The sequence below is a fragment of the Ananas comosus genome, unplaced genomic scaffold (genome assembly GCF_001540865.1).
Source record: "Ananas comosus cultivar F153 unplaced genomic scaffold, ASM154086v1, whole genome shotgun sequence".
Taxonomy (NCBI): Eukaryota; Viridiplantae; Streptophyta; class Magnoliopsida; order Poales; family Bromeliaceae; genus Ananas; species Ananas comosus.
The window spans coordinates 185,425-196,473 of record NW_017892944.1 but is presented as its reverse complement, the minus strand read 5'-3'; the positions used below and the strand labels follow the sequence as shown (position 1 = coordinate 196,473).

The 11,049-nt window shown below is 38.5% G+C and overlaps 3 protein-coding genes across 4 annotated transcripts; 1 reads left to right on the top strand and 2 right to left on the bottom strand.

The window, feature by feature from the left end:
* Positions 1 to 827: 827 nt before the first annotated feature.
* Positions 828 to 5,004, bottom strand: LOC109705480 (transcription initiation factor TFIID subunit 15-like). 2 transcript variants are annotated; one of them, XM_020226212.1, is made up of 8 exons: positions 4,903 to 5,004; positions 3,410 to 3,529; positions 2,928 to 3,274; positions 2,617 to 2,817; positions 2,015 to 2,098; positions 1,766 to 1,847; positions 1,545 to 1,671; positions 828 to 1,358 (listed from the first exon to the last, which is right to left on the bottom strand). In XM_020226212.1, the coding sequence occupies exons 2-8, from the start codon at positions 3,527 to 3,529 to the stop codon at positions 1,123 to 1,125; spliced, it is 1,197 nt and encodes a 398-aa protein (XP_020081801.1). In that variant the 5' UTR covers positions 4,903 to 5,004; the 3' UTR covers positions 828 to 1,122. The 2 variants fall into 2 exon arrangements, with proteins under 2 accessions (XP_020081801.1, XP_020081802.1); XM_020226213.1 differs by lacking the exon at positions 4,903 to 5,004 and having other exon boundaries at positions 3,393 to 3,529.
* Positions 5,005 to 6,593: 1,589 nt separating this feature from the next.
* On the top strand, positions 6,594 to 7,461 carry LOC109705473 (putative RING-H2 finger protein ATL50). The gene has a single exon (XM_020226204.1). The coding sequence runs from the start codon at positions 6,603 to 6,605 to the stop codon at positions 7,296 to 7,298; it is 696 nt and encodes a 231-aa protein (XP_020081793.1). The 5' UTR covers positions 6,594 to 6,602; the 3' UTR covers positions 7,299 to 7,461.
* Positions 7,462 to 8,656: 1,195 nt separating this feature from the next.
* Positions 8,657 to 9,538, bottom strand: LOC109705471 (uncharacterized protein At1g08160-like). The gene is given in 2 exon segments (XM_020226203.1): positions 8,657 to 9,189; positions 9,192 to 9,538. Coding segments are annotated over 2 exon segments (615 nt in total). The 5' UTR covers positions 9,313 to 9,538; the 3' UTR covers positions 8,657 to 8,695.
* Positions 9,539 to 11,049: the final 1,511 nt, after the last annotated feature.

The window sequence follows — 11,049 nt, the reverse complement described above, 5'->3', positions numbered from 1 at the left end:
TGAAAGTTGGAGAGGGAGAGAGAGATTAGATTCAACCAGATGGGGTATAGGAATCTTAACCTATGAGGAATGGGGGTGGACGGATATCTCCCTCTTTTGTAAGATGGCAAATGATGTATGTGTGTCTGAGAGAGAATGTATTTTATTTATATTAGAATATATCAGTTATATTAATCACGAGGCATTTCTAATCAATCAAAATATTTTTTTAATTTATTTATTCTATTATGATTATAAAAAAATATTTTTATTATATTTTTACTTTCAAATGAACTATTTGTTTTTAATAATGTAGTACAAATGATGCAGTACAAATATAATACGCTAAACTTTATTTCCCTTTGAGCCCATAAGTCAGAAAAGAAATCTAAAATACACCCATTATATTATTCACGTGATATACCCACCAATAAGATTATCCTCCTAAAATTCACTCGTCCATGATTAATAGAAAAATATTTTTACTGTACTTTATCATCAAAAATATATATATGTTTAATCCGATGCTTCATTAATTATTGAGAAGCAAAATGTTAGTTATATATCCAAAATTCAACCAAAAAACCTGAATCAGCTGAGCACAGAAAAAATGGATTAGGCATGATGCAATCAAATGATATAACAGATTGCAGATACCGAAACTCGCGGCTTTGCATGAAGCAAATAATGAAACTCTGTACAACTGAACGGAGTAAAGCCCTTGCACAATGAGGCTAGCAGTGCCTAGTTTACGGGAGATATAATAGAACTAGTTACCTTATAACTTACAACCATTCAAATGTAGTGCAGCAACACAATTTTGACCACCACCAACAAGATACCACGACTATTCGGGTGGAACAAACTACTCTCCACCAGATTTCATCATTCAAGTCTTCTAATATAAGTAACTTAATTTGTAACATAGAATTGTCCAGAACACGAAGAGCGAACAATAGACGTCAACCAGCATTAGAAGATAAAGTCGAGCAACTTGGCAACAAGGATGATCAAAGAAGAAAAGAAGTTACAAGCACATCGACCATAGCAAGGGGAAAGGATGCAGAGAAAGAAGGCAAGTACTTTCCAACTCTACTTCACATCCAAAATTTACCAGAAATAAAAGCCGAGAATTGGCTGCTACTACCGAGCTCTGTAGTAGTCACGCTCTCTTCCATACTCGCGGCCTCTGTCATAATCACGGTCTCTTTCTCTGTCTCTCCCCCTTTCCCTATCGCGATCCCTCTCCCTGTCTCTGCTACGGCTCCTTCGCCTCTCCCTCTCATGACCATCCCTTTCCCTGTTCCTGCTGCTCTCCCTGTCTTCATAATCTCTTCCCCGGTCTCTGCTTCTCTCTCTGCCATCTCTTCCAGTCACATCTGCAACAGCCATTCAAGACATTGCTCTCTTACAAAAACCCATTATTCAATGCCAAAAGTAAATGGTAATCAAAAACAATAAAAAACTCCTCCACAAATAATTTTCACAGATGAATATTATTAACGCTGTAGCTACAGGAAATAAAGGAAAAAATATAAACAATCTTAGGAGAGAGCAAAACATACCTAATTCTTCTACCTCCCATCCAGCACGACCTGAACCTGGGACCGCCTGTCCAGCTTCAGATTGCTGTGCTTTGGCACGGAATTTCTTTTTGAGGTTACCAAACTCATCATATATCTCTCCATCGTCCTTAACGCAAAGAAAAAAAAGTTGTCTGCAGGAGGGGTAAAAAACAAAAAAAAAATAGTCATAGGCATGCAAATTAAAGAAACTCAGCCCTAACCTCTTCAGCTTCTTTTCGGCGCCTTCTTGTTTCTTCTATTTCTTCTTCATCGAGTTCTTTGTAACCACCAGCACGGCCTCCTCTGAGAAATTAACAATGAAATGAGTTCTAAATAATTCAATTCTCGAGAACCGAACAGCAAAACTATTAATTGCTGAGTAACCAATAATGCTACAGCTTTAAATTTGAAAAGAAAAGATAAATTGTCGATAACTGTGCTGCGAGCACAGTAGTGAAAAGCTTTCTTACCTCACACCACCCTCATTGTGACCTGGCTTATTGGTGTTACAGATGTTGCACTTAGTCCGCTTGGCCCAATTAATATTGCCACACCTGAAATGCTCATTTCGTAACCAAAAAATAAAATATCAAATATCATATTACGTTCATTTGTCACACGGAAAAATATTTCTTATTGCATAGTATCAATAACATGCCAAAAGAGAGGAGATACATAATACGAATGTAAGCACTCTAACATATATTTCTGCAGAATAGGTAAACAAACTTTCAAGAATTCAAAAAGAAAAAAAGAAGAAAACTTTCTCTATGTTATTCCATAACAATCTCTGAGAATTAACCATCACTGCATTTATACTCCATATCTTTACTGGATTGTGACTAGCGAGCAAAAGTTAAGTCCATAAAGTCAATATAGCACGTTTCTACATCAACAGTTCCAAATAAAGATATTAACCTCAAAAGGAAGCTACATATAACAAATTAGAGGGCATTTGCCCTTTAAAAGCTTGGGAGATTTGCTTGGATTTTTGAGTCCTTACGATGATACTTCAAAAGAAAAAAAAGAAAATTTTGTATAGGGAGTTTTAACCAGGTGGGATATTTCTTACATTGGGCAGGACCAATCATTAGGACCGAAAAGACCTGTAGGACCACCAACAGGGCGGCTCCTTCCACCTGCATCACTACCGCCACGGCCCCTTCCTCGACCAGCACCACCACCGCCACCACCCATGCCACCAGCACCCGCAGGGCGAGCTGTTCCACAACGGTTGCACACACCACGGAATGCAAAATTCACATTGGAGCAGCTGCTACAAAGAAAAGGCATGAGAAAAGAAAATATATTCGCGAAAAAGAGACTGGACTAGTAGTATGAAATTTGCAGTGCAAGAAAAGTCGCTCACCAATCGCCACAGACCTTGTATTTGGGCATAACCAATCACCATCTTGCTGCCATGCTTTCCCGGAGGGGTCACCTCGTCCTCTACCTCGGCCTGTGCCGTTGTCCATTTCATCATATCCGCCAAAATCATCTGCCATACTTGGATTTGCAGCACTAACTGAGTCACTAACTGAATCTTTGGTCTTTGACTCAGCTATGTATACTTCAATGGTGCTCCCGTGAAAATCCTTGTTGTGAAACCATTCTACTGCAGCCAAAGCAGCATGCGGATCCTCATATGTAACCGTTGCATCACCCTTTGGTTCGTCGGTCACTTTATCCCTGTACAACCAAATTTTTGGCCTGCCAGTCTTTTTATCCTTCTGCAGTGATTCAAACATACAAACAGCCAAGCAGTGTGATAAGCATGTTGGATAGTTCAACAGAAATAATCATGTTTAAGAGATTTGAAGAACTTCTGAGATGGTTTTAAAACGATACCTGGTGAGACCCCATACCTTTAGCAACCCTATAGTGCCAAAATACTCGGCAAGCATATTCTCATCAGTTCCAGCAGGTAGTTTACATACGTAGACAGAGCCATTAGAAGGTCCACCTCTTGAAGCGTAACTTGCCATCTGACACAATGTAAGTAACACATATATGATATATTCCTCACTAGCTAGTGCACATTTGGAGAAAAGTATTGCTAGACTGACAGACAGCGATTGAAAGTAAGATATAAGATTGCTGAGGTCACTTAACAGTAACAAAGTATCAAAAGTTACATATACAAAATTTTCCAGCCAAGAGATAAGCTGAACATTCATAAACTTTTTAGAGGTAAAGGCTATTTTACCAGAATTAGGGCACAAGAAGTGAAATGAAAAACTAGTTTGGTACGATTTACAAATTGCAATGAACTTATTAGCAAAATGTACTAAATCAGTCTCCAAGGAACAAATACAGACCTAGTCAGGGCATCTGGCCAGTTGTTCAGAAAGACCACTCTTTTGTTCCGTATTATTCCTAATATAAAATCCAAGAAATTTTCTATTGGAGCATAATAATTTTAGATTTAGATAGGCAAGGACAAGGATCTCCTATCAGGTCATGAATTTATTTTACTATCAATATATGTGCACAAGGTGATATGCTTATGACTTCAGATAATTTTACATAACATGCTCCACAAGATCTGCGCTATATTTGCCGAATTGATCGCACTTGTAATCAATAAGTTACAAGGATGTGATAACAATAATGGCGCGCAAGATCACAAGCTTCAGACAAAATAGTGAACAACCCAACCAACATAAATTCTCTTCAATCTACTTCAACAAAATCGTGAGCTGCAAGGGAAAAAAGGGGGGAAAAAAAAACATTGCTAGATTCACACGAGTTACTCGTCTTAAGATTTCATCCACTACTCAAAAATTATTATGCTCATATCTACCAAACCAAAATTTACTCTGCTTGGAAACATAACAAGTTGCTACACGAAGATTACGAATTTCAGCTCTAATTGCTAAAGATCACGCCCAATTTGGGCCTCACTAAACATCAACAATAGCAAAATAGTGTGAATCACTCATCTTAAGATTTCATCCACGAATCTAAGATTATTACGCTCATATCTACCAAACCAAAATTTACTCTGCTTGGAAACATAACAAATTGCTACACGCGGATTACGAATTTCAGCTCTAATTGCTTAAGATCACGCCCGATTTGGGCCTCACGGAACATCAACAATAGCAAAAATACATCAAAGAAATCCAAAATCTCGCCCATCTCCTAAATCAAACGAACGCCCATTCCCACGATACATATAATCAACCAAAAATTAAAAAATAAAACCTAGATCAATTCGCAAAATAACCAATAACATGAAAAGACCAACCAAAAACCACAAAATCGAGCAATAGATACACGATCCAATAGGACTAGTAAAATTCGCAAAATCGAAAACTTGGGGCCTATTGAGAGATCTAAAAGGAGGAATTCGCACCTCGAGTAGCCAATTTTGCGTCGCGAAAACCTTCTCTCGAACGAACCCTAGAAATGAAAGAACGAAAAGGAGACGATTGAAGAAGCTGTTTAGAGTGGGGTTGAGAAGGGGCCCAGTTTTATATGAGGAACCACCGACCGAGCCCATGTTACATTTATATGGGATAGGCCCAGTTTTTCATCATAGTTTGCTCGCATTATATTGGGTTTAATTTGGGTTTGGGCCCAAGCGTAGAAACGCGACGAGCACGTGTGTGCCCAAATTTTTTTAACAAGAACAAAACAAAAACATAGCTTTTTTTTTTTTTTTAAGAGAAAAATAGCAGGCTTCATTCATTGATGATATGAACTAGGCTAAAAAGGTGGGGGCAACGAGACCTTGCAATGAAAAAAAAAATATAGTTGAACAAAAGTAACTTATGATTAATAACTTCTTCTTTTTCTTTTTATGGAAATTGATGATAAAGTTACCCACTGACCAAGTATTATTATTATTATTATTATACTTACGTAAGGTTACAACTACATGTGAGAAAATTTTGTATTGGCTACGGCACATGTCGTGAAACATTCAAAAAAGACGAGAGTATGAGACGAATTGGATAAGATTAATAATGTGTCTTTTTTTAACTCTATCTATCTATCTATCTATCAATATTGTTATATTGTTGCAGCAAAAATCCTGCTATAGTTATTGCATCAAGTACCTTTTTTTATTTTGACAAGGTTGCCAATTTTCTATAGTTTAGAGCACAGGATTTCTTTGGCACGTACTTAATCTTACTGATACCTAGCACAATTACCTATAGATTTAGCTGTTAATATTCGAGATCTCAAATTTGAAGGCTAGTCATTTTATATTACTCATTAACTTCATTTCTAAAAAAATAAACAAAATGAATAACTTGATATCTTTCTTAAAAAGAAAAGAAATCAATCTGATGTACATACTGTAAAAATTTGCATTCGTAAAAAATAAACGAGCCATGCTACTTATATACCTAAAATATAATGGTAAATCTTACATTTTCCTATCTAAAAATTAATTTTCTACACTAGACTGATTAACTTTTTTCTTTAATACTAAAAATTTACCGACTGTCCCTAACGCAAATGGCAAAGGACTTGGTAGTTGGTACCCGAGGTCTCAAATTCGAATCCTAATTGATTCACATTCCAGCTAAGTTTATTTCTAAATGAAATAAACGAAGCGGGTAGCGTGCTACCTATCTCTAAAAAAAAAAAAAAACTAAAAATTTGGAAAAGCAAACTTTAAAAAAAAAACTAAAATTTTGAAAAAGCAAACTTAAATTTTTAGACAGAGGAATGTTATAAATACATCCAGATTTTGGATGCATAGTTAGCCCCTTCTCAAGATAAATTACATGAGAGGGTACCTATGAAATATCTTTTGACAGAATCCTAATAAAAGTCAAAGAAGGGCCTTCCACTCGACTTCGCCCGACGCAGCCAAAGTCGTTCCTATCACACCTCTCTTCAATTCCACGGCCATTGCACACAGAGACGGCACACCACAGAAAACAGGCAACTCGGAAATTAAATCTCTATTAAATTTACGATCACTATCCCATTTTGGCTTCACACGAATAATCTGCATCCAAATTATCCACAATTTCATTTATAAATAGAAGATCTCTAACATTTTATATTATTATACTGCAATAAATTTAAGAAAAAAAAATGCGTTGTTGCTACAGCAGAAGTAGAAGCTTATCTAGTGTGGCCGCCATGGCCCCCTCTCTTGTTGCACCAAGCTCTGTGCTGCAGTTGAACCTGTCGTCGGGGTTCTACACCGTCATCGTCTTTTTCTTCGCCTTTCTCTGCTTCGTCCTTCTTTGGGGCTATTGCCGCCGCGGCAGCAGCGGTCACCGGACTGCCGCCGCCACTGCCGCCGCACTCCACGGCCACCGCCTTATGCAGCAGCTGCAGCACCACCCCCACGGCCGCTTCTTCCCGACCGCGGCCTCGAGGCCGCTGCCCTCGATGCCGTACGGTAGCATCAAGGGCGTGAGAGCGACGGAGACCGGTAATCCCCCCGAAGACTGCGTCGTGTGCTTGACGAAGTTTGAGGAGGGGGAGGACGTGAAGGTGATCCCGATGTGCGCGCACGTGTTCCACCCGCAGTGCATCGACCGGTGGCTCGTGCTGAACGACTCGTGCCCGCTTTGTCGGTGTTGCAGCATATCGGTCAGCGAGATGGCCGCTACCGGAGGAAGTACGAATGGTGGCGGTGGCGGTGGCGGTGGTGGTGGTGAAGAGGAAGAGAGAGATGTTGTAAGGGAGGAGGAGGTGACAATGGCCATGGAACAGATCCAAATGATCACAGAGGAACGAGCGAGGCAAAGAACAATCCCACTGCGCAGTAGAAGCATATGATCATCTCAAATTAAACTTGCAATGGTAATGAAGTGTGTGTTTCACTAACTACAAATTTTGACAACGCTCGTGTATATGACTTCCTCACTCTTTTAGTTTTTGGAGCTTTTATTATGAAAAAAACCTTAAATATAACTATAAATTGTAAGCTTAAAAACTTCAATTTTGCATATTTGGCTGATTCGAACGCATACAAAATTTATTGGAGAAAATTTAAGCAAAAAAGGGGAAAAAAAAAAAAAATTGGTACTTCTTAGAAACTCCAGCAGTGCAAAACAAACACTAATAAAACATTAGTTTTCCTCCGGAATTAGATGATTCGACAATATCACATTAAGGTAAGTTTTGACACCTATTGGTATTGACATTTTCTTAGTAGCTCCCACTAAATAAAAGAAACATTGTTATCGCTTACATAACTAGTTTTTATTTACTTTCTTTTTTTCTCGGAATCACAACACATTTGATTTACAAGTAACTATTGAAAGATGCTTGATCTTACGTTGAATATTGACTATTGATTAATTTCAAGAATAAATTCAATAATTCTACCATGCAGACGTAAACATTTATTCTTGTTTCTACTAGAAATTGTTAGGGGCGGCTCCTCCAATATTTTTTCAAAGATTGATTCTCAGGCACGGAAAAACAAACAAATAAAATAAAATAAAAGCTTTTCCCGTTTTCAGTTAAACAGAATTTCTTCAATAATTAATAATAAATCAGTAATAAAATTACTAATTATAATACAACTTAAATTAAATTAATGAGAATAATTCATGATTAAAATAAAAAAAAAATATGGGAAGAGTAACTAGAAATGAACTTCTCTGCGAGTAGGCGATCTGGGCCTGTTTCGAGTGGGCCCTACGAAGTGGCTGAAGCCCAAAGAAAGCAAAGAATCTTGACCCAGTGATGATTAACATAGAAGCTAACTACACCAAATTAAAATAATCCCTGGAATGCTGATGGAAGTATACTATATTATCCAAATATTAAAGTTAAGAATAATGAATAGGTTATCAATACTAATATAAGCACTAATTCCTTTGTGCTATTAGTTTCGTCCTTTTGATAAAAATAATACATTATGTATAATAATAATTTTAGCTGAGTAGTGGTTGATTAAATATATAATTTAACAAATATAAATAGTCAAAAATTAAAATTAATAACGAAAAATTCTAGTATACAAAGCGTTTGATGCTGTTGTTTATAATGGGGGGGGGGGGGGATTAATGTGAACTTTTGAATCAATACTTACGCTTGGAATATTTTATGCGAATCCCAAAAATAATAAAAAACAAAAATAGTTACTGCACTCCAATCAATCATTACGTAACATCTCCAACCGTCAAACAACACACCAATCTAATTAATTAACCTCAAAAACACACTCAGATATCAACATCACAATACACTCTATCAAACGACGTAGGCGACGAGAGCTTTATAATGACTTGGGGGCAGTACACTCTGAGCATGTAGTGCCGGGTCTTCACCACTCCTACCTTGAACCGGATCCTGGCCCGGACCCTCACCTCGACGGGCAGCTCCCCGGCCGACCGGTCGTGCTTAATGTTCCTCGCGACGTCGGGGAGCAGCGGCGCCTCCCGCGCCGCGGGCGCCGCCTCGATCCTCGTCACGTTCCTTCGCGGCTGGAAGAACGGCGCCGCCTCCGTAAACGCCAGCATCTGCTCGCCGTACCACACCGCCACCTCGAAGCTGTCGTAGTACAGCGCCACCTTCCGGTTCCTGCGGTTGTCGGCGCGGAGGGTCAGGTCGAACGTCGCGTTGAGGGCGTCCCCGCGGGCCGTGATGTTGAAGCCGCGCACGCTGGCGCCGTCGACGGTGTACTCGACCGGGGCGGGGCGGACCGCGAGCCAGAAATGAGACCCGCAAGGCCCGCAACCACGATGACGGCGGCGAGGGCGATGGCGATGCAGCGCAGGGGGCTCAGGCGCCTGCGCGGGGCGGTCCCGGTGCTTCTGCCGCCGCGGCGGGGACCTGCCATGGTGGTGTTGTAGAGAGTGTTGGGTAGTGTAACTGTTTGAGGAGGTGTATGGGGGTAGCGTGGTTTTATACAAAGAAAAAGAGTGGAATTAATGGAACTTTTGAGCTAGAATGAGAAGTGGTGGTTAATTACAGGCTGGAGGAGATCCCTGGCCAATCAACTTTGATGATCAGTAGGTTTTGAGATGGTGCGATATATAATGTTTGTTTGTTCTCTGTTCTCTGCTTTGTACTACTATTCTGTGTGTTTCTTTTTTGCTTTGCTTTTGCCTTTGAATACTTTTTGGCTTTAGAATCCTTCTTGTTTACTCTATGATTTATGCATCTGAAGAGTTCATAGACACGCTTTTGACAAGAGATCCGATGTACACTTAAGAAATTAATCTCACTATGATTTGATTCTCTCACTAATTTGCACGTATGCTTTAGCAAATCTTACAATGGCAACGGTGTTAGATGATGGATACTGTGATTTGAATTCATGATCTATCATACTGGAAAAATAGCTTTATAAAACATGCAAAACTACTAAGCATAGAATTAAAAAAATATAAAAAAAAATCATCCTATCGGCAAACGAACATACGGCATAATTGGTCAAGAAACCGGGACAACGAATTCGATTACGTATGTTCTAATTATTCTTACGGTATCTATTGGATAAGCTGTACTTATGCTTCTCCATTTGTCAAGCACTTTGCCATCTACACTTTTTAATCCTGGCCAAATGCCTCCAATATCTCCATTAATATGCCGGAAAGCCTTTCTAAAATGAACAGCAAATTGAATTGATCGCTTTGAGCTCACACAAATGAGAATAATCTAGACTAACCGTTCATTAGCATTCGGTGATAAAATTTTGTCCAAAATTTATTTAATTTTTGACTTTGGCATAAACATAAGTACAAAATCAGAGACCTATATGACCATATAACTGAATAATTCGAACTTATATATATATATATAGAAGAGAGAGAGAGAGAAAGAAGAAGAGAGAGAATAGAGAAGAGAGAGAGAGAGAGAGAGAGAGAGAGAGAGAGAGAGAGTTGAGCTAGAATACTTTTAGAAGCACCAACCCCTTGGTGCTTCTAAATTTCTAGATTTTGGATCTACTCCTTAATTATTAATACCCCTTGGATCAAACACTATTCTACCTACCACCACCTACCACCACCTACAACCATCATCTCAACCCTACATTTCTCCATCCAGAGGCTAAAAACTCAAAAGCACAATCTCTTTGGTGCTTTTGAAAGTATTCTAGCTCAACTATATATATATATATATATATATAGCAGGGCTGCTATGCTCTCAGGAGCACGTAGGCCTCCGTACTCCTGAGCCGTTTTTGATGATGGAGTTTCCGAATCGACAATCGGCTCAGTTAGACTTGATCCAGCATATTTGAAGTATCTAGAAAATAAATTTTGTGATTTTTTGATATTATTTACCAAGCGATCGAAAGGGTTCAAAACCAACGGCTGAAAATAAAAATCTCAAAAAAAGTGGTGATATAGCACTAAAATTTTCGATTAAAGATATTGATCATGCAGTAAATAGTATAAAGAAATTTTCTATCAAAATTTTATCCAATTTGAATACTTCTACACCGTTAAACTTGCAAATGGTATACATCAACCATTAAAAATTGTTGATTTTGAACCCTTTTAATTGCTAGGTAAATGATTTCGAAAAATCGCAAAATTTATTTTTTAGATATTTCAAATACACTAGATTA